This window comes from Rhynchophorus ferrugineus, unplaced genomic scaffold (genome assembly GCF_030347505.1).
Source record: "Rhynchophorus ferrugineus isolate W39M unplaced genomic scaffold, kcgeb_rfMv2 rfM2, whole genome shotgun sequence".
NCBI lineage: Eukaryota > Metazoa > Arthropoda > Insecta > Coleoptera > Curculionidae > Rhynchophorus > Rhynchophorus ferrugineus.
Genome location: NW_027472581.1, coordinates 16,887,757 through 16,910,678, shown reverse-complemented (window position 1 = coordinate 16,910,678; position 22,922 = coordinate 16,887,757). Strand labels below are relative to the sequence as shown.

Genomic DNA, 22,922 nt, shown 5'->3' with positions numbered 1-22,922 from the left:
ATAATATATATAAAGCTAATAAAAACTGAGTAAAATGGTTGTACACACACTGAAATGGAATTAGTTATAGAAAAAGTATAGATAATTTTAATTCAGATATATTATTTGAAGATAAATAAATATAATAAATCACAGTATTAATATAATTCTAATCGATCATATGAAATTTCACTGTATAATTTGGGTATTTTGATTTAGTCTGTGGGATTCCAGGTCAGTGTCTTCATAGAATCGTGGATCACTTATTCTCAAAGAGGCTCTCTTGTAATAATAATAGTAAATAGCAGCAGCTAAAAGAGAAATTTCATTTAGATCTAGCCTTTTTATTTTTCAGATATCTAGTATGCATATTAGAAAATATATTATTGATGCCAATAATCTACCAGTTAGTAAGAATATACTAAGGAAAATACAACTTACTGATTCTTTGTAAAATGAAAATAATTAGAAAAGTTGTAGTCCAAGTGTGATGTATGTTACCCCATCTTGTAACTAGTGACCATATATGCAATATTGTTGTTAATATGAAATAAAACATGCATATTATCAAAGTTGTTCTAAATCGTTCATATAAAATGTAAACCAAACCAGTCTGTAAATTCAACATAACAATTATATTGAAATACAATTTCATTACCAACTTACTTGGAAAACAAAAGTGGAAAAAAGTGTCAATAATAAGAGAGATAATGATATAATTAAACCGACGTCCTGGACTCTGAAAATTGAAACATTATTTTAAAAGTTGAGATGTAAAACAAATTACTTACAAAAATAATATTAGCATTAAAGCATTACTTTGTCTACATAACAAAGCAAATATATTTATATTCCAGTCAATTACAAGTAGAACTGTTTGTATTAGGAGAATAATTGTATATCGGTTTGTAGTAACTTTAACCATAGCGACAACTCTAGAAATTTATATTCGATTAAAATTGGCATTTTCATTTCATATTCGACTTATTGATTGAAATTTTAAATAAATATATGTCAAATTAGCGTCGGGAACTATCGACTCAATGTCAAAAAAAAATAGTAACTGAAAATATTAGCGTTGGGAACTATTGACTGAAAACAGTCGATAGTCCCAAAACAATTGAAACAGTCGATAGTCAAAAAATAGCAATTATTATTTTCAGTCAAATGCACGGTTCGCCTGTTTTTTTTCGTGATGTCAGACGAAGATATACGAATTCTTGTCTGTATAAAATGTGAGATAGGAAAGGACGGAGAAAAATGCTTGGAGCAGTTAATTTTAAAGGTCTTTATATTATCCAATGGTACTATAAGCGAGACAGAGATGTATATATATTCATTCGCGTGATATCCTTATAAAAGAAAAGAAAAACAAAATTACTATTTTCCTAATTTTTATTATCATGTAATAAATAAAATAAATTTAAAGGAGGTAGGATTACTTTTATACTGAATGTTCTGTGGATGTGTAAAAAGGAATGGGATCGTGTTTTAATAACTGCTATTTTTAAATAGCATAATAAATATAAATAGTACAATACAACTTAAATAAACCCTAAAAACTAAAGATTTTCCATAACCATAACTACTAAATAAAATGTAAACGTATACCTCATAAATATATAATCATTAAACAATCTAATCCATGATGAACCTAAAAATGATCGTACAATAACTACCACACCCTTTTTAAATAAAAGTTTTATTTACTTTTGAACGGAAATATGTTTAAGTTACTGTGTATTATCATGTTCAACTTTTCTCCTGTGAGGCGATTTCTTTGATCTTTAATTATTTGCCCCGATTTTGAGAAAACTCGTTCCCAGGGGACAGATGTTGCGGGTATAGAGGAATATTTTAGGTGTAACTGATATAATTCAGGTAGTTTCATTTTATGGGTTTGCCAAAAATTCATTGTGTTTTCTAAACGCCTAATAAATAGAAATTCCAAATATTGCTAAATCTGTAAAGTTGCTGCAGTACTTGGGAGTAATTACTTCTTTCATTCTAGCCATTTTTTTATCAAAATACCAGATGTCAATACATTCTTGGTCAGTAGTATTGTCTTGAATTTCGAGTTATGGAACTATATTTGTATTTTTTGAAGTTAGAGTGGAAGATACCTCTTTTGTGATACCTTTTTGTATCGCCACAGCATTATTTGCAATACCAAATCCTGCTTTCTTAAATCTACGATTTAAAAATGTGGATTTCCCGCATATCAGATTCAATTCTAATTGCCAGTCTTTTATTGATGACATCTAATAGACAATTTTGTCATTTTTTCTCCATCCACTTGTTAAAATCCTGGATCCTTAATGGAATGTTGCAGTCCTCTTATTAACCATATAATTAAAGACATCAAGGGATATCTTTCTCCAGATAACTCGGTAGTCAATATTTCAATGGGCTTTAAAAGTTGAAAACATTCTGTAAAGGTAGTCCATTCGTTAACAAATAAAAACTGTGGTACTCTTCTTAATAGCCAAAAAAAAATTGTTGAATATTAAAGTAGAATTTTCCTATCAGAAAATGTATTTATTAAAAATATTTAATAAACTTTATTTACCTCTTTACAGTTAATATGTTTAAAAGAAATTTAACAACTGCTACTGTAAAAAAATTCAAATCTTTTGGATCTATGCAATTCCTGAAACCTTTGGAACCTAATTTTGGTTTTCAAGATTTTAGGAAAAAAGTTTCGACAAACAAGAGGCTTGAACAAAAAACCTGAAAGTTTATCAAAAAAGTATTACCTATTATACCAGTCCAAAGTATTACTTACTATGCCAGTCAAAACTATCTTACTATTTATCATTTACAATTTAATTTTTTTGCCCTCGAAACTAGCGTTCCAAAATGCTGCTATATTAATTTGCAATATATAGTTATTCACAAGCAAACTACAAAAAAAAACATAAAACCACATATATTACATATAAATCTATGTAAGCATAAATTCGGTGAATTACTTTCAAGGTCGCGGCTAGAACGAAGGCCCGAATGTTAAAAATCAATCGAATGAACTAGTAGAACCGAAAATAGTAACTAAAATTAAGCGACTGAAACAGTCGATAGTAAATAGTAATAAAATCAGTCGGACCAAAAATAGCGACTGAAATAGTCGATAGTAAAAAGTGGTCAGAAAAAATTTATTACTATTCCGTGAAATGAGAGGTAGCAATTCCTTCTCAATTTAATTTTGAGAGAGGAAAGGATAGAGATAACTACTTAATTCTCTAACATTTTGAAATTACGAATTATTGAATGTCATAATATAATAAAAGTAATTGGTTTATTTCTTTTTTATTCCAGCGTGTGCTTAAGATTTATTTTTCGTAAATATTCTTAATCAAAACTTTCTTTGGAAAAAGAAAAGGTATATAAGATATAATTGCCGAATTATTTGATTTGATTGTGTAGATAATGGAATTATGACCACTAATGACAACTAAATATTTGTATCGCATTTTCTCGATCAATCTTTATCAAATATTTAACCATCGTCCCGTTTTTAAATGCAATAATAATTTTGTTTATCGTTAATCACTAATATTTTATTAAGATTATTATTCATTGAAACTTCTATAAAAACGTTTTGAAAAAAACACTGAAAAGGCATGGAGAGAGTTAGATTGAATTGAAAAAATCAGTCAAATAGAGTATTACCTATTATTGCCCTAGAACAACATAAAAAGGGTGAAAATTATATAATATGTATATATATTTAATTTATTCAGAAAAAAATTCGAAAAATAAGGGCTAAAAATATATCGATCGTCCCATATATCGATATTTTTTCAGAGAATATCGATATAACGATATTTCTTCTGCATCCCTAATTTACATTTAGATAATTTTAGTAAAGAAGAAGGATAGAAAAGGTATGGAATATGTTTTTCCCATATTACTCGCCGGTTGTAGTTTATCTAATGTATTCAAGTTTTGTAGTATTATAAAATAGTGCGTTAAGTAGCAGTTCAATATGAGGTTAATCAGTATTATTTTATTTATTTATTGTGATATAGTTAATTTGACACCTACAATTATAAGTAGCAATTTAGGGTATTGCAATTTTACCAAAAATTCAAGTTCCTTAACTACAAAATCACAGTTTATTCATATGTTCAGGTAATAATAATATATAAATGATTGTTCAAAACGAATATTTTTTATTTATTTAGCAATATATGGACCATTGATGGAAGAGAACTTAAAATATACTATAAGTTTTGTGGTAACTTAAGCCTAAACACTTTTCACACCGTTAGTGAGCAAGGCAGAATGGATGGATCATTAGCTTATTTATTAAATGATGGAAAGATAAAGAATTTGGGAACAAGTTTTGAGTTAATTAATGACACAAGTTTTCATTCACTTAATGGGGAAATATGTACAATAAAACAAAACTATTCTCTACTAATAAATCTAATTTGTCCAAAGAATCGTAATGAAAATGTTAGGAATAATATAAATTATATTATTTTATAATATTTAGTATATTTTTATAGGACAATCCAATGTTATATTTTGTAAGTGAAGATAAATGTAAATATTATGTGAACATGAGGAATCCAAATTGTTTGCCAAATTATTCACTTGTAATTAATGGTCATTATTTAAATATACCCATAGATAAGAGCTTCACTGTGTATGATAAAGATAGAAATTTTAGCATTGCTCTGGGCAATTCAGTATCGCTTTGTGGAGAAAATGACATCCTAGCATGTGAATTTACTAGGAACACTAAAACTAATTTATTATTGGCATCTACGCTCCACTTACATTACATTGCAGAAACAAATGAATTGTTATTCACAGGCAATACATTCAAGAAAGGCAGTGCCAAATGTTAGTGCTCCATTTATTTAAGATCTATTTATAATCAATGTAATTATTTTCAGTTGATAAACGTTTTTGTTTAACCTTAAAATGTAATTGGGAAAATGATGTATATGCTTTGAAGTATATTCCAAAACAGACCCAAGGGAAAAAATATGATTTTGAACTAGAAACATCATTTGGTTGTGTAAAATACCCAAGAGAATGCAAGGTAATTTTTCATTGTACAGTACATACGTTACATTAACTGATAATTTTGATTAGATAAGATCTATTAAGTAATTTTTGTAATATTATTTAATAAGAAAATGTTGTTTTATTTCAGGTTTATGATAGTTATTATATTTATGATTTGTCGAAACTCTATAAAGAGAATCTATGGAAAGTAAAAGACTCTGATAGTAATGTATATGTTATGCAGATATGTGGACCATTAAATCAAAAAATGGAGGAAAATTGTAAAAGTATATTGTTTATAATTAGATAAATTAACTTTTTTTCATTTTAATACTGAGTTAGGTACATTTGCCCAAATTTGTGAAATTAACAATAACAATAAAAGTATAATAAACAGGGGTTCCATAATGAGACCTTTAAAGGTAGAAAATGATATTGTTACATTAGAAATGGAGTGTGAGTATACATTTATGCTAGTGAATTATAAATATATTTTTAATATATTTTTTAATATATTCAGCTGGTGCGAGATGTGCGGAAGATCCTGGAAAGCTGTATAGCTCTACTATTCGTTTTGCTTGTAATGATAAAGAATTAGGCCCAAAATTTGTTCAGAAAGATGGCTGTCATACATATTTTAATTGGAAAACACCCCATGCTTGTCCACAAATAGTAAGTAATTATTGGCTGATCTAATTATATCTAATCTAATCTCATATTGTTTAACAATATGTCAGTTTAGTCATTTGATCAAATATTTATTTAATACTAACGATATTTTTTAGAATGTTTCTGCTTGTCGGTATATTAAACCAAATTACCATAAATGTACATTCAACTACCAGAATGGTTATTATGATTTGACAGCTTTATCTGTTAAGGATACTAAAATTGTCGATGGGAACAATGAAATTATAATTCGTCCTTGCGGCGGCATAGATGATCCTGGTGCGCTCTGTAAGAAGGATCTGTCAATTGCGATGAAAAATATGAATGAAAGTAATATAAAATACAGGTACGTCATTGAACAGAGACTGAGTTTTTATTATTCGCGTAAACAGGAAACGTTTTACACTCTCAAAATATGAGTAAAACAATTTATTGATGCAAATTTTTCAAATGAAAAATTCAAATATTTCTTTTGTAAAAGCCTTGTAAATGTAATGCCTTGTCATTCAGTCTTTGAATTATTATATGTTTTAATAGGCTGATTGTCTTGATCTGTCGAAAACAACACATTTTAATTTTAATAAGTATAATATAAGATTTAATTATATTTTACTATATGGTCAAAATTAAAATTGGTCAATGAATAAAAAGATTGTGTAATTCATCAGAAAAATACAGAGATTAATGCCAGCAAATGGACAGGCTAGATTACAGGAATGTGAATAAGATATAATTTATAATTGGCTAGTTGAGCGGAAATGCGCTTAAATAGAATGTATAACATTTCAACTTAGTTTGGTTATGTTTGACATTTTTATTGTTTACATGTCGGTAGTTCGTTAATAAATAAATTTAGCTAAGGTTTCTCTTTGAAAAACAATTAATTACAATGCGAATACAATTAGTTAAGTTGTAAAAGAATATGAAACTTGTACCAACAGATACTTATTATGTTTTCTTCTTCACTAAATAACTAAAAATAATATAAATAAAAACTGTAAGTTTTTATTTATATTATTTTGTGTTGTAAGTTTATGTCAGATATGTTATATTTCAATATCGACGTAACAGCATCGGTACAATCGTACAGACATATTTAACTGCCACGGGTTATAACTAAGATATTTTGAAAAACTGAAACAGAAATTACCCATTAGTTTGGTTTTATGATCAAACATTCAAGAACTGACCAAACGCATGGAAACACAAATATCATTTAAAAAGCCTGCAAAGATAGAAAAGTCTTTTCAGCTATATATTAGATTTGGGCTGTGGGACTTGGTTTTGTGCCTTAATTTTTTTAGTTTTTGTATTGTGATTATTTGTATTATGATGATGTAATATCTATTAATAGAACGACTTTCAAGAATTCTAGTTTATTTCTATATCATATATATAATTCCTCTGTCCGTGTGTATGTAATTTGTGTTTATTTTTGTGGATGTGTTAATGATTTAGACTCACAATTGGACTGTCTAGGTGGCTATTCTAAGAAATCGTTAATTAATTAATACTAATTAAGATATAAATGTTAAAATAAAATATCGATATTTTTTCAATATCCCTAGTTCAGAGTAACATTTTTATGGTAATTACTGCAATAATGGCTGTTGTTATTATTAAAACTAAAACGTATTACCTTGCACATATTAGCTAAACTGGACATAATTCCCGTAACTCTAATGTATAATATCCAGCCATATACATATACATATATATATATATATATATATATATATATATATATATATAATATACTATATAATATAAGTAGTACTATTGTACTACTTATATTTTTTTCTATCTTATTTATATTTTTGTTGTCCATACAGAAAATCAATAGGAGAATTGGTGCGATGAACTTCTACGCATACAGATTGATATTACTTGCTAATCAAGATAACAACATTCTCCAACGCTGACAGCTATTTGATTAATATATGTAGTGTACATCAGGTTTAATCAAGCGAAGATTCGTTCTGAGAATATTAGATGAAACAACTGATGTCAACATCACTATCGGTATCGACACTGGTTGTCCATACTAAAATATATTCAAGATGCCATGACTTCTGTGTGTACCTAGAGTTGACCACATTTGTTTATTTACGTGCAATCCAAACGAAATAAAAATTTTGTTATTTTGTAAATATGTTCCAGCTTATATTGTGTTCAGTGGTTGCCAAAAACTAGGTTGCGCATATTTTGATATGGTTCGTCGAAAATATGGCTATAATGCACTTATACACAATAGGCTAAATGACCGTAATACAGAAGCACAAAAATATTGACTTATAATAATAACATATTATAGAGAAATTATTAAAAATGCAATTATTTTAAAATGAAAAGTGGGATTACTAAAATTTTACTAGATATTTTCACAAAATTTCAACATTATCCGTGTTAACTCAAATACCTATCAGAAGCCCCACGTCATTTCGGTATTCCAGCATTTACCTTCTATTTATTGATAATTTGAAAATACCCATATATTTTACATAGTTTATAGTCAGTATAACACAAAAAAGGATTAAGTTTGATTTTCTTAAACTTTCTAGCGGTTCTATATTGTAACAATGTTTAATATTTGCGTACATAAATTATATATTATATATTTGGGTACCTAATAAAATGCACAAATTGTGATTTTGAAGTTCATTTGACTAAAAGCCTTACAATTGTATAGGCTACTCTATTCAAGTACTTTACAAAATCTTTATTTAGACATGCTTTAACAAATCAAGTTCTATGAATTCTTAATGTAGATATCTGCTTGTTTGTTTTCTGCTGAAGTGTTTGAAATTTTTGTTTGTCGAAACACACTCGTCAGGCTGTATAAACTTGATAAAATCACATTGTTCAAACAAATATGTGTCACTTACCCTTAACATTACCAAGTACAGCACACTGAACTATTTAATGTACAAAAAACATATATTTGATAGTGGCTTTTTGTAATATTTGACTTGTTGAAAGCTTGTTTTTTTTTGTATTTTGAGAATATATGGCCAGTAATGAATGTTCAGTGATTTCCCATTTTCTTCTGTCTAGTTGGCATTCGAATCATGTAGAAACATATACTGACTTCATGTACACTTGTACGACAAAACCAGTCACATCATATTAAATATAATTTTCTATATTATTTGGTAACTGAAAAAAGAACAACATAATTAAGAACTCATGTACAATGAACAAAACACACTATTGATACACGATAGAGTGTTCAATTGTAACACAAAAATTATGTGTAAATAAGATCAAACCATCCAGTGACATCAAAACAGCGACGTCACGCCCAAATTTGGAACGTTTTAGCGGGCGTTCAAAATTTCACTATTTTAAACGTGAATTTTTCTGTCAAATCGATCTGTTTTTGTGCAAGAATAACTTTCGTTCCGAATAAAATAAATACGTAGAATTGTCATGAAATAGTTTTTCAAGAATAGTCATCTAGTCCCTTCATAGGTCTAATTGTGGTAACTGAACACGTAGTGGTGTAGGGTAATTTAATAATTTTTAACATACATTTTCAGCAAAATAACCGAAACAATTACTGTTCATTTAAAATTTTCGGATATAAAACGCTTAAGATAAGCTACTTCGGTACTCATGTACAGTCGTACTTTCTGTGTTCGTTTTACCACGTTGTTGAGTTGTTGGAGAGAAAATAATGTTGTAAATAAAATACAGATTATTTTCTCTTTTATTTGTGTAAATTAATGCGTAAAGACAAGTTGTTTATTTAAATTAATAATATAAAAAATTATATACATTTAAAGATGTTAAATCGGCACGTTAGGGTGAAAAGAATTATGAATTAGATGCAAATGACTTACTAAATCATATGCCTGATTTTAGATAATACCGAATCATCGGACCCAACTGATTATTATACATACAATACGAATTTTAATGTTTTTGCTTCGTTCTTATTGTGATATTTCTTTTGTTTCTAAACATTTTACTGCTTCTGGTCTTGATTCACTTCTTCTACCAATTCTTTCTTGTTACATTTTATTGCAAATTCTATGTTATCTATTATAATTCTCATTTTTTGGGGCCTGATTTACCAGCTGAAACGGTTTCCTTGCTGATTTTAACTCAATTTAGACGAAACTATTACTCGTGAAGGCATTTTGTTTGCGATATGAGAACCTTAGGCGGCTTGGAGAGTCGCTTTTGAGGAATGGTCTTCGGGGTTACCGGATTGGGAACGCCTCTGACAGCGATCTGATGTGGAAATTTTTGGAGAGAGCTGAGGTTGCATGGAATTTCTTGTATAAGGAGAAAACGAACCGTCTTATTTCTGATGTGTCAGTTTCCCGATGAGTTTGGGTATATCTGACAAATCATGGGGCGTTCAGAGTTTGCCTGAGAAGTTTATTTTGCATTACCTGGCACTTTTCCACTAGTTCTGCCCTGACAAACTGATACCAAGTGTTAGATCCATATAACATGACAAAGGCAAAACTAATTGAGACAATTTACTTTTTCTGCAGGTGAGAAGATTAAGCACTGTGACGATACTACATCGCTATGGGTTTGAAACTTTTTCTACTCTCAGCTGGTAGGCGCGGATGTCGCTTTGATTGTGAAATATGATGGCTATAATAAGTTTTCTCTGAGCGGCATCTACAGAACGAGAACTAGTGAAGAAAGCTGTGTCATTCGCATATTGGGCGCTTTCAACATCTTTCTTCATAGGAATAAGAGGCAACATAAAAAGGTTGAATAATGCTGGGGCTAATGTTCGGTACTAATGCTAAACCACGTGAGATTAATCATCTAAAACACATTTGGTACAAACATACATAACTTGAGAAACCGACAACAATATCCTCAACCCATATCAGGCATATGTTTTACTCCTCAATGTCAACTTCCACAATTAGACGTTCATAAAAATCAATTTAAGAAATCACTTAAAATTCCTAGTAGAAGAATTAACAAATTCAGAAAGAAATCTATCAGAAGATTTAAATCCCCAAACTTCTAATAACAACTTCCCTTATGATGACCAAAACCCTGAATTCTTAGAAGATGAATTATTAAATGAGACTTATTTCGATGATAATTACCCTCCAGTTCCAGACAACGATGAAAATTTTTGGTCATTAGCCTCGGAAAACCGAGTTAATAATTAAACACGTTCCAAATAAATCATTTACCTTTTCTTGAAATTAGAAGCCCTAGTTTCGATCGAGTTTTTAAGAATTTAATAGATATAGGTTCGCACGCTTCAATTCTTAAACCCTCCATAGCAGAACAATATTTTCAAGAATCCATTCGTCCCCACGTTACTACCCTCCAAACCTGTACAGGAAGTCAAAAAGTTACTTCTAAGTTTACTAAAGTTACTGTTTTGGAATATCCAATCCAATTAATTTTATATCTGTATTGATTTCATGACTATTTCGGTGGAATTATTAGTATACAAGATCTTTGAAAATTAAATCTAAACATCAATCTAGATTACCAAGTCTTAATAAGTGAAATTCCCCCTAATAATATAAAAAGAGTAAAAATATTCACCAATCTTCCCGAAAATCCCAGTCGGTTAATTTCCGCTTATGAAGATGAAAGTCTTGAATTAGATCCAACCCTTATTCAGTTTCTTCACAAAGGTTACCATATGAATCTTCATAACTTGCTCCTTCAAGTCCACTTCCGCCTTACATTAGTCCATGGTCTTCTGGTATCACTGAGGTATAATACTAATTGGTCACCACTGCAGTCTTCTTAACTTGTTCCCTTCCAGTCCACTTCTGCCTTACATTAGTCCATGGTCTTCTGGTATCACTGAGGTATCATAACTAATTGGTCATCACTATCTCCATTTTCTGCTTCTTCACCTATTACTTTCAACTCATTCATATATATCTCTTTCAAACCATTATTCTGCTTTATGAGCTTGCTTCTGTTATCTATCTCTATATACTCTAAATCAGTTATTAATGGGTGTTTATCATATCTTCAACTGTTGGTGTCTTTTTTTGTTGAAATAAGCAGACAATAGGCGACATATAGCTCATAGTCGTCTAATTTCCTTGGTCTAGAGGTTTTTCTTCTAGAATTGGTTTCATTCTTGTTTACTTCTTCCTCTTGCAAAACTGTCTGCATCGGTTTACTCACAGATTCACAGATATATTTTCTAAACGGTATATCTTTAATTATTTGTTCACCATTATCCATATTGAAGTTGTCTTCCATTGGCTTACCAAATTGATCTGTTTAGATGCGATCTTGTAACTAACAAAACTTATATCCTTTATATTATAACTGTAAATTATTTCTCCACTTTTGCTGGTGTTAATATTAATTTAAATTGGTGTAACAATCTTCTACGTAGAATTCCTTAAGCAGTCATTAAATTATGTGTTTTTGATGAATCTTTAATCTCTTCTATCTCTTCTTTTCCATTCCAATAAATTGTTCAACTTCATAAAGACTTTCCATTAAATCCACTATTTATTCTTCGTGTCCTTTTATAATGAGCCATCAATCAACATATCGAGATGAACATTACCTCATTTCGTATTCCAACCTTTAGGTGAATTTCTCAATCCATCTACCGACTCGATACAAGTTCTCGCGCCCTCTATTAACTTTTCTTCCTCTTTTCTATACTGGCTCTTGTATCGAAACAAGTCATATATTTAACACTTCCCTTCAATTTAAATGTACTAAATAGCTTAACCTAACTGAGATTGTAAACAAAAATTACAAAAGTACATTTAAATTGCCAGAACAAAACTATTACATTGTGCATACAAATTTATTTTAACTTAGGACTATTTTATTTTTACATGGTCAGAATTTAATTTTAATTAATAATTTAATCAAATAAATCTACACAATTATGTGATAAACAAAGGTAACAGTCAATTTTCTACTTAAAAATAATTCTCTCTTTGAACAATCATAGAAATAGTCTCCAAAACACTGTCCAATTTAATATCGATTATATAGTTTGTTCTTAGGCTGCCAAACATACACATATATTTCTCTTCGAATGCATTTCTTCCATGCCTCTGGGTTGCTTTTATCAAATGGTATGAATCGATTAAAACTTCTTAGTTGGTTACCACACCAATCTTCATAACTTGCTCCTTCAAGTCCACTTCCGCCTTACATTAGTCCATGGTCTTCTGGTATCACTGAGCTATCATAACTAATTGGTCATCACTATCTCCATTTTCTGCTTCTTCACCTATTACTTTCAACACATTCATATATCTCTTTCAAACCATTATTCTGCTTTATGAGCTTGCTTCTGTTATCTATCTCTATATAATCTAAATCAGTTATTAATGGGTGTTTATCATATCTTCAACTGTTCTATGTTCGCGTTATATTGGTCTCTCTATATATTTGCTAAACGGTATATCTTTAATTATTTGTTCACTGTTATCCATATTGAAGTTGACTTCCTTTGGCTTACCAAATTGATCTCTTTAGATGCGATCTTGTAACTAACAAAAGTTATATTCTTTAAATTATAACTGTAAATTATTTCTCCACTTTTGCTGGTGTTAATATTAATTTCAATTGGTGTAACAATCTTCTACGTAGAATTCCCCAAACAGTCGTTAAATTATGTGTTTTTGATGAATCTTTAATCTCTTCTATCTCCTCTATTTCCATTCCAATAAATTGTTCAACTTCATAAAGACTTTCCATTAAATCCACTATTTATTCTTCGTGTCCTTTTAATAATGAGCCATCAATCAACATAACGAGATGAACATTACCTCATTTCGTATTCCAACCTTTAGGTGAATTTCTCAATCCATCTACCGACTCGATACAAGTTCTCGCGCCCTCTATTAACTTTCCTTCCTCTCTTTTATACTGGCTCTTGTATCGAGACAAGTCATATATTTAACAAACGACGCTGCTTCCTTTAAAAATTATCTCCTACAAGAACTTTGTAAATTTTACTATATTGAAATTCATTTTACTACCCCTTACAATCCGAGTTCAATCTCTCTCATAGATCGATTCCACGTTACTTCGAAGGAAAGAAAGTCTGATAACTTTAAAAAATGAAAATCGTTCAGAGTCTATAATAGAATTAGTAGACACTGATATCTTAAATTATAATAATAGTATTCATTCGTCCCATGATTTCACTGCTTCCAATATAATAAATAATAAAACCCAATTAACCCAAGGTCGATATACAATCAACACATTTACTAACCTCCTATTACCTCTGAATCAGGGAATAAGCTATATAGTTACCGGAAAACATCAAATTTTCTATCATAATAACCTAACGGAAATTAAAATATCTCTAGACATTACAAAAGATACAAAAGAGGACTCATATTCACTCACTTCAATATCGTCGAACTTAGACGAAATGAAATATAATAATTATATTAAAGTGTAATAAAAAAATACTACAAGGCGACGTAGCCAATACCCAAGCAGTTTTGAAGAATATAACGCATGCATTTAACATTTTCTGCGATAAGAATAATTTAATGGTACATCCGCTTCATTCCTCTGACGTAGAATATACAAAACCCTTACTCACACCATGGAAAATGATACCTGGTTTTCTCAGACTTTTTCTACCCAGTCAGCTCAATAAATGCATAACCTTGAACATTGTGCAATACTGATCGTCTGCGTATAATGTTATTACGTTTTTAGGCCGTTCTCGTGTAGCTTGTTAGTTTTAGTATGTCCTGTAATATCTGATATTTAAATAAACTTTGTTTTTTTATAAAGTTAACGGGGCTTTAAATTTAAATGGTTTTATACACTATTAGTTTATTTAAAAATACTATTTTATTTTAAAGGAAAGAAGAGGCGACAAAGCGCCACTGGGACTCTATATCTATTAGAAAACAGACCAAACTCATCTCATTCGTTCACCATTCAGATAATTTTAAAACAGATGCCCCTTACAATATATATAATAATAGATAACGACTGGATCGATTTTGCTAATTTTTGGTTTTATTAGATTTGAAAAAGGTTTATATCGTGAGAAAACATGGAATTATTGATTAAATATTTACGGATACGTTCAAAATTTTATTTTGTGACTAAAATGTTGAATACTGATTAAAACTATTTCATAAACCGGCCAGTAGTGTCAACCCGTAATTAGAATATATAATTTATTAAATATTGAAGATAATTTCTCTGTACTGGTCGTTTAATAATTTAGCACTATTTATATTTCGTACGTATGTAGGCATTTTTTATGACATATGAGCAATCTGAATGCAGAAATTGATAGATGTTGTGATCTCAATCCAATAGGGACGCGAACTATGGTCTAAGAACAACAAACGTTTCCTCATCAGAACAACGAATTACCATGTGTACCGGAAAGTCATCTTGAATGTTATAATTTGACGCATATGTCATTTTATTCTGTGATTTTATTCCATTGACATCAAGCTTCAAAGCTATACATCATAGAGTGGTATCTATCCAAAGTAGAAGTGAACGTACATCATTTAAATTTATGACGTGAAACGTCGCAAAGTTGCCGCATCAACTCTTACTTTTAGTTTATTTTAGCTTTGACATGTAACAAAATTCTAGTCTAAGTTAAATAACGAAACAAAAATGTTATCAAATATGATTTATTTTAACATTATAGTACTTAATCCACAATTGTATCTCTAAGTAATGTATAGGCTATTCAAAGTTTTTTTTAAATATATGCGTCATCGAAATTTCTGACGTCAAAACTTTGCAATGATGCCGCATCAACTCAGTTCAGTTTGGCTTTGACATACAAAAAATTCTAATCTACATAAAAAAATCTAAACAAAATAAGTTCTAAGCACATATTTTTAAGTAGTGCTATCCCCCTGGAGGCTTAATCCACCTAGTTAACAATTATATATCAAAGTAATGTATTTTATTTTCATTCAAGAACATATTTACCTTTTTACATTTAGTTCTTGTTTCCTTTGATGGTGTGTTTACTTGTCAAGTCATCTTGATATCACAGTCTTTTTATTTCTTCTGCTACTATCACTGTACACCATTCTTGATAAAATTAATCACTAAATTCTGCCTAATGCATTAGTATTCATTCTTTCCTCATACATTCTAACCTAATGCTCATGTTTAATTCTGAACAATTACAATCATATCTGTGCACACGAATCTTTCACGCCCTACAATTTCATTTTTTTCGGTTATATTCTATTAATTATGTGCATACCTTTAGTTGTTTCCACTCTCATCACTTTGTCTCGGGAATTTCCAGCATTATCATATATCCTAAAGGTTTCCTTTAGTCACTTTCACGTTCCGAGTCACTGTCAAACTAATAACTGATGATTCCTCCAGGTTTTTAACAATTGATTTTCAAACCATAACAAAAACATGTTATGGTTCACTTCTCCATTCTGTACCAGAAATAAAACCATTCTTATTTCCTACATGAATAACAATATATCTGCAATTAATTATTAATAAATGTTATGATCAACAAAACCTAATCGAATGCTATTGTAACTTTTACCTTTTTCCATCAATTTTTGTTGTGTTTACACTTTTTTTGTTACTGTCTTGCCAAAAGTGCCCCGATGAATCATTTTGAAATATCCAAGTTTCATAAATATACACAAGTTCAAATAATTTATCTTTCTTGGTCTTATTGTATGCATTTAAAAATTGATTTTTTTAAGGCTATGTTTGGAAATTCCATTAGACCTCTTCGACGGTTATCTTTACACCATTTAAATCCTATGCCCTGTAAGAGTGTAAAGGGATGTCTTATATCCCTCAAAAAGCTACATGTCCTTAACTCTTTTATGTTTACTTTCCAGGCTCGCAATTTTCTCAAAAATAATTTTATTAAAGTATGTTTATATCGATAAAATAGTTTGTGTACTCATTGTTCTTATACATTTTGTATATTTGATCTGGAATAGAGTCAATATCAAGATGGTTAAGTTTTCTTGTAGAATCTAACGTATTATTCTTCATTTTGTAATCAATGTTATTGACAACACCTACACTAATATTCAGCGCAGCAGCAACATACTAAAAACATTTTCAATAAAATTGCAGCAACTTATAGTATTTAAGATGATCAATAATTACGTCTTTAACAATTTTAATTTACGGGCAAAAGGGGCCCTCATTATATCGTACCTTTTTAATAACCTATTAAAGCCGCATTCACTTTATGACCCTGAATATCTATTGTTTTACCGAAGGATACAAGAACTAAAATATATTGCTTGGATATACAATTGTTAATTAAGTGGATTAGCCCTCCAGGGGATACAACTACAAACGCGCCTAGAACTTTAACCTTTAGTATGGAAAAGAATTTAATGTAAATATAATCAAACACATCCTTCACTTACAAACTATTATAACTGTACCTAATTGTAGTTTTAAGTTCTTCGAGAATATTTGCATTAGATATGCTATAATGTTAAAATAAATTATATTTGATAACATTTTTGTTCAATTATTTTATTTAGATTAGAATTATTTTGTAACTATCTAACATTTGTTTACGATTTCATCTTTTATCAATTTGTTCTTTAATGTGTTCATCCAAACCAAAAGTGTTATTAACCATTCCAACTCAACAATGCGAAGATCAAGGTCAATATATCTGCAATGAATTATTAATAAATGTTATGACTAATAATATCTAATCAATTGTTATTCAAACATTTACTTTTTAACATACTTTCATGAGTGACCATCAACTTTTATTGTCCCATTCTGAAATATCCAAGTCCAATTTAAATACACAAATTGAAATAAATAAGCCTAAAAATTGTAGTCTTTTAAAAGCAATGTCTGGAAGTTCCATTAGACCTCTTCGTAGGTTATCTTTACACCATTTAAATCTTATATTATTTAATAGTGTACGAATGGATGGTCTACATAACTTAAAGACCAGATCTCATAGCTCTAAGCTATTTATGTATACTTTCCAGATAGTTTCCTCGGAAATAATTGTATATATAAAATTATATAAATTATGTTTTGGTTATATTTTATATTTTGGTGTATGTGTATGAAAAATTCACACTCACTGTTTTTATACATTTCATATATTTGATCTCTGATAGAGCTATCAAGCTGATCTTGATTTGTCACCCCCTTCATATGAGGAAGATTATATTTTTAATTTTTTGAGATAACATTAATATTCAGTGCAGCGGCAACACGCTAAAATTATTTTTAATAAGAACTTAATTATAAAACAGTAAAAATGTTTACTTCTCTAACGAATTTTACTGGCAAGAGAGGGCCTCCATTATCTTGTTCTTATTCGAAGTAACTGACTGGAGACGCAATCTCTTCTGTCGGGCTTCGGCACTTTCAATCAAAGTAATAATAAGCAGCGATTCGAAATATATCAAAACAAGCAAAGCGTTAAAACAACGTTTTGCCGGTTTATAACCTGTAGTTATTATCAGTAATATTTGCAGAAAAGAACTTTGCAGACATTTGACAACCGAACGACTTAAAAGTAGACTTTGTAACCTGATTGGTTTACGTGTTCGAACGTGTCACTCAGTATTGTATCTCCTTTTAACAGGAATGAAATGAAACGGAACATATTGTTTGATACTAAAACGAATATACAAATTCCGGCAGGCAATACATTAAATATCTGGATAACATATATTCACTGCTTCTTTGGATAGACTATATATAACATTTCCTCAGTTTCTTTATAACTGTAAAACAATTGAGTGTTATTTACCTTGATATTGCGTTTATAAGATTAGAATAGTAATTATTTATCTTCACGGCGATAAATTACTGATGTTCAAGCTGAGGGTGTCGGTCGGCGAGAAAAATATGAATATTTCATTTCAAAAAATATCGATATATAAACCTTTCAAATTAAGTACCAATTGTATAATGTTTTTTATAATGTTTTAGAAATATCTTTAATTTTTTTAAAGATATAAAAATATCGGCAGAAAAAAATATCTATATATCGATACTTTTTCGGCATTCCTAGTTCAAGCTACCGATCGGTAGGTTAGCAGCTTGTAAGCTTTAAACTCATTTCTGTCATTTTATCTGCCTTGGCACGAAAATACACAGCTTGTTTGGAGTTTTTATGAATGTATAATTACGTTGGAAAACCTCACACTATCGATACGTATTAGAATGCCTTCTTATATCAAAATATTTTAAAACTGATGTGTAAGTAAGACTTGTACCCATGCAAATCGTCCAGTGCGACGAAAACAACCAAGTCACTCACAGATATGAAGCGGTTTAGGGCACTTTTAAAATTGCCCTATTTCAAAGGGATGGATAAAATAAATACGTAGAATTGTCATGTAGTTTTTCAAAATTAGTCATATAATGTAAGAAAATACAAGGCAATTATTTTTTAAATAATATCGATATATCGGAGGAAAATAAATATTGATTTTTTGCAATAACTAGTATTTAAAAAACCTTTAAAATGAGGTACTAAATTACATTAAACCTTTAAAATTAAGTTCCAATTTTATAACTGTTAAAAAATGTCTTTAATTTCTGTACGAAAAATATCGACTGAAAAAATATTTTCGATCGATATTTTTTCGGCATCCCTATCTTAGAGTATCTCGAAGACTATCTTGTTGACATAGCTGATAGATTGTAATTACCGTTGTAATACCCTGTATATTGTCAAGATAGTGCCCATTATAATGCTTTGTTGAATATTTGTATGTTATTTACCAAGAAATAAAAGTATTTCTTACACTAACTAAAATATCTTCAATTAATTAACTTAATTTTTAGATTTTTTAAATATTAACATGAAATTAAGATAAAAGGAAAAGGATATCGTCTATTAAGATATTTGTTCAAAATGTTCTTACCGTTGAACTATTTTAGTTGAAATAACATTTTTAATGACAGCTATCACGGTAAACTGAAAACACAAAACTAACTCATATTGATACAGTAGCAGTGTGTTAGTATATCAAGAATACGTAATAATTAGATTGCGGACAGTGGAACTGTAACCACATTTTAATTAGATACGGCAAAAGATAATATACTGGTCGACTTTTGTGCAAGATTAAGGCCGAGCCAAAATTGGCCGCAACGTGAGTCACAATGAGATTTTTTTAGTTTTAAAGAATATTAGTTACTTGTTAATACTGTGTTCTTGTTACAGTTTTTCGCCTAAAATCATGGTGAGTGTTTATTATTAAGCCAAGATATGCGGATTGGAAGTTTTATATAAGCCATGTAGACTACATGAAGACTAAATTCTTTAATTAAAATTCTTCATTAAATTCTAAAAGTAAATTATTCGTGAGTCTTTCTTATTTTGTAGGCATTGTAGCCTATGCCAAGCCTACTGCTATGTACGGCTCTATTGCGAAGCGAGAACTGCAATCATATTTGTGGGGTTACAGCGTCTGGCAGTTTTATACCGCGTACACTCGTTGTGACCCTCACTGCGTCACCTTACCAAGCTGCGTCCAATTTTGCGCCTGGCCTAAATAAATTATAGAGAATAATCAGTTGTGTGGTTTTTAGTACCAAACAATAAAATATTTTTACAAATAAAAATTGAACCGACCTCAAAAAATAAATAAGGAACTCACTAAAATGTAAAAAATAATCTAACTTAGACTTTTAACGCAAAAAAGAAACGTTTTAAAATAAAATATATAAATAAAATCATAATCGATTATTATATACATATTTTATTTTAAAACGTTTCATTTTATTTCTACAGCTTCAGCTCACTTGCGGAGGTCGCGGGTTCGATTGCCGATGGGGACAACAACTTTTTGTTGTTGTTCTAGTTTGGTTAGAACATTTCTCAAATCTCTTAGGCTAGGTAGCGGACCCCGGGGTCTGAAGCGTTCCTTAATTTTAATTATTGTTTCTTTATTACTATTTTTCCTCATACGGGCTGCACCTTTACTTGGCCTACCCATTGTAATACTTAACAAAATAACTGCGTAATTTATTGAGCAAATATCAAACACTAAAAAGAGAAAAATAAAATATTTTTAACAAAAAAATTGAACCGACTTCAACAAATAAATACGCGATTCACTAAAAGGAAACAAATAATCAAACTTTAAAAACGTTTTCAAATAAAATATGTACATAATAATCGTAATAATGAAATAAAAATAGACAAAAATCTGATTTAACCTATCTACTACACTTATTTTATATTCTACTATATACAAACCTTTAACCTAAACCTAAACCTATTTATCTATTTACAATATTATTTTAACTACTACCAACTGATCACTTTGAAGTCAGTACGAGTAACAAATTAGATTTGTTTTGTTCGTAATTTAATTTTGTATATATTAATATTCAGTGCAGCTGCAACACGCTAAAAATTATTTTTAATAAAAACCACAGTAACTTAATTTTTACATTAATTATTTAACAGCAAAAATATTTCTTTCCAGTGCTAATACTAATATTCAGTGCAGCTGCAACGCGCTAAAAATTATTTTTAATAAAAACCACAGTAACTTAATTTTTACATTAATTAATTAACAGTAAAAATTCTTCTTTCCAAGGAATTTAAGCATTAAAATAACGTTTGCCGGTGTATAATTTCTTATCAAATTGGTTGGAAAAATTTTGCATACGATTGACAACCGAGCGACTTTGGCAGACTAGCTCGGTTACACGTTCGTACTTATCCGACATCATTGGGTCTTTTTTTAACTAGAATAAAATGAAAAGGAAAATATTGTCTAATTCTAAAACGAATTTACAAATTGCGACAGGCGATGCATTAAACATTTTGATGACGTAACAGGTCAATTGAAAAATCCCCGACCTGACATATAGATGGCGTTACTAGAATTAAATCCATATGTTTTTTAGTTAGCCATAACCCTCAAAAGATGCGTGTATAAATTTGCCAGCTGTCGGATCATTAGTTTGTGAATTATAGCATTTTGAGTAAAGCAACTTTTGTTATTATTGAAAAAAATCAATAAAAAGGAATTTCGCGTGTTGATAAAATATTGCTTTTTGAAGGGAAAAAATACAGTTGAAGCAAACACTTTGGCTTGATGCCGAGTTTCTGGACACTGCCCTAGGAAAATTATCAAGGATTGGTATGCTAAGTTTAGACGTGGTGAAATGAGCACCGAAGACGATGAACGCAGTGGACGGCCAAAAGAGGTTGTTACCGAAGAAAAAATCCACTAAATGATTTTGAATCGCATTAAATCGAAATTGAATGAAATATCAGATACTCTAAAAATATCAACTGAACGTGTATATCATATCATTTACGAATATTTGGGTACGGGAAACCTCTATGCAAAGTGGGTGCCGCGCGAGCTCACCTTTGACTAAAAACAACGACGAGTTGATGATTCGGAGCAGTGTTTGAAGATGATCAAGCGTAATAAACCCGAGTTTTTGCGTCGATATGTGACAATGGATGAAACATGGCTCCATCATTTCACTCTGAAGCCCAATCGACAGTCATCCGAGTGGACTGCACACGATGAATCCGCTCCAAAGCGTGGGAAAACGCAACAGTCGGCTGGCAAGGTTATGGCGTCTTTATTTTGAGATGCGCACGGAATAATTTTCATTAACTACCTTGAAAAAGGAAGGACCGTCAACAGCGACTATTACATAGCATTATTGGGCCGTTTGAAGAACGAAATCGCCGAAAAACAGCCGCATTTGAAGAAAAAGGCAGTGCTGCTTCACCAAGACAATGCACTGTGTCACAAATCGGTGAAAACGATGGCAAAAATCCATGAATTAGGCTTGGAATTGCTTCGTCATTCACCGTATTCTCCAGATCTGGCCCTCAGCGACTATTTTCTATTTCCTGAAAGAAATTTTCGTTAAATGAAGAGGTGAAATCAGTGAGGCCTATTTTGAAGCAAAGGATAAATCCTACTATACAATACAAAAGTTGGAGGGCCGCTATAATCAGTGAATCACCCTTGAAGGGAATTATGTTGAATAAAAAATAATAATTTTGCCAAATAAAATATGTTTTACTATGGTAGGCCGGGGACTTTTCAATTGACCTGTTATCTACAAAATAGCTTTGGATAGATTATATACGTTATTTGTACAAGTAATTTATTTATATCTTATTTATAGTTTTATCATAGGCATAGAAATTAACAAGACAGTGATCCCGATGAACTTCTATGCATACATATTAATGATTCGCCCCAATCAAGATACTAGCAGTCTTCTATGCCGCCAGCTATTAATCACTACACTTCTTTTTTTTTTCGTTTCGTTTTGAAAACTAC

At 30.1% G+C, this 22,922-nt stretch overlaps 2 protein-coding genes across 7 annotated transcripts in view; one reads left to right on the top strand and one right to left on the bottom strand.

Moving 5' to 3' along the window:
- Positions 1–82: 82 nt before the first annotated feature.
- LOC143190003 (transmembrane protein 138) lies at positions 83–19,604 on the bottom strand. Of its 3 annotated transcripts, none has more exons than XM_076394051.1 (5): positions 19,515–19,604; positions 771–914; positions 646–718; positions 421–592; positions 83–290 (listed from the first exon to the last, which is right to left on the bottom strand). In XM_076394051.1, the coding sequence occupies exons 2-5, from the start codon at positions 902–904 to the stop codon at positions 169–171; spliced, it is 501 nt and encodes a 166-aa protein (XP_076250166.1). In that variant the 5' UTR covers positions 905–914; positions 19,515–19,604; the 3' UTR covers positions 83–168. The 3 variants fall into 3 exon arrangements, with proteins under 3 accessions (XP_076250166.1, XP_076250168.1, XP_076250169.1); XM_076394053.1 differs by lacking the exon at positions 19,515–19,604 and adding an exon at positions 8,553–8,632; XM_076394054.1 differs by lacking the exon at positions 19,515–19,604 and adding an exon at positions 2,549–2,677.
- Positions 3,836–22,922, top strand: part of Lerp (lysosomal enzyme receptor protein) — a 39,141-nt gene continuing 20,054 nt past the window's right edge. Inside the window, exons 1-9 of one of the 4 annotated variants that reach the window (XM_076394029.1) lie at positions 3,836–3,942; positions 4,008–4,110; positions 4,164–4,437; positions 4,491–4,830; positions 4,884–5,032; positions 5,147–5,285; positions 5,341–5,454; positions 5,519–5,670; positions 5,784–6,013. In XM_076394029.1, the coding sequence (XP_076250144.1) occupies positions 4,103–4,110; positions 4,164–4,437; positions 4,491–4,830; positions 4,884–5,032; positions 5,147–5,285; positions 5,341–5,454; positions 5,519–5,670; positions 5,784–6,013 (1,406 nt within the window). In that variant the 5' untranslated portion in view covers positions 3,836–3,942; positions 4,008–4,102. Of the gene's footprint in view, positions 4,111–4,163; positions 4,438–4,490; positions 4,831–4,883; positions 5,033–5,146; positions 5,286–5,340; positions 5,455–5,518; positions 5,671–5,783; positions 6,014–22,922 lie in introns of all 4 variants that reach the window. The other 3 variants (XM_076394028.1, XM_076394027.1, XM_076394026.1) reach the window with 3 other exon arrangements.

Excerpts from the sequence above, each read along its gene's own strand:
- LOC143190003 (XM_076394051.1), bottom strand. The coding sequence starts at position 904 with ATGGTTAAAGTTACTACAAACCGATATACAATTATTCTCCTAATACAA. Across the intron at positions 719-770 it reads TTAATGCTAATATTATTTTT|AGTCCAGGACGTCGGTTTAA; the intron begins GTAAGTAATTTG and ends TTCAATTTTCAG. Across the intron at positions 291-420 it reads TTTCATTTTACAAAGAATCA|CTGCTGCTATTTACTATTAT; the intron begins GTAAGTTGTATT and ends TTTCTCTTTTAG.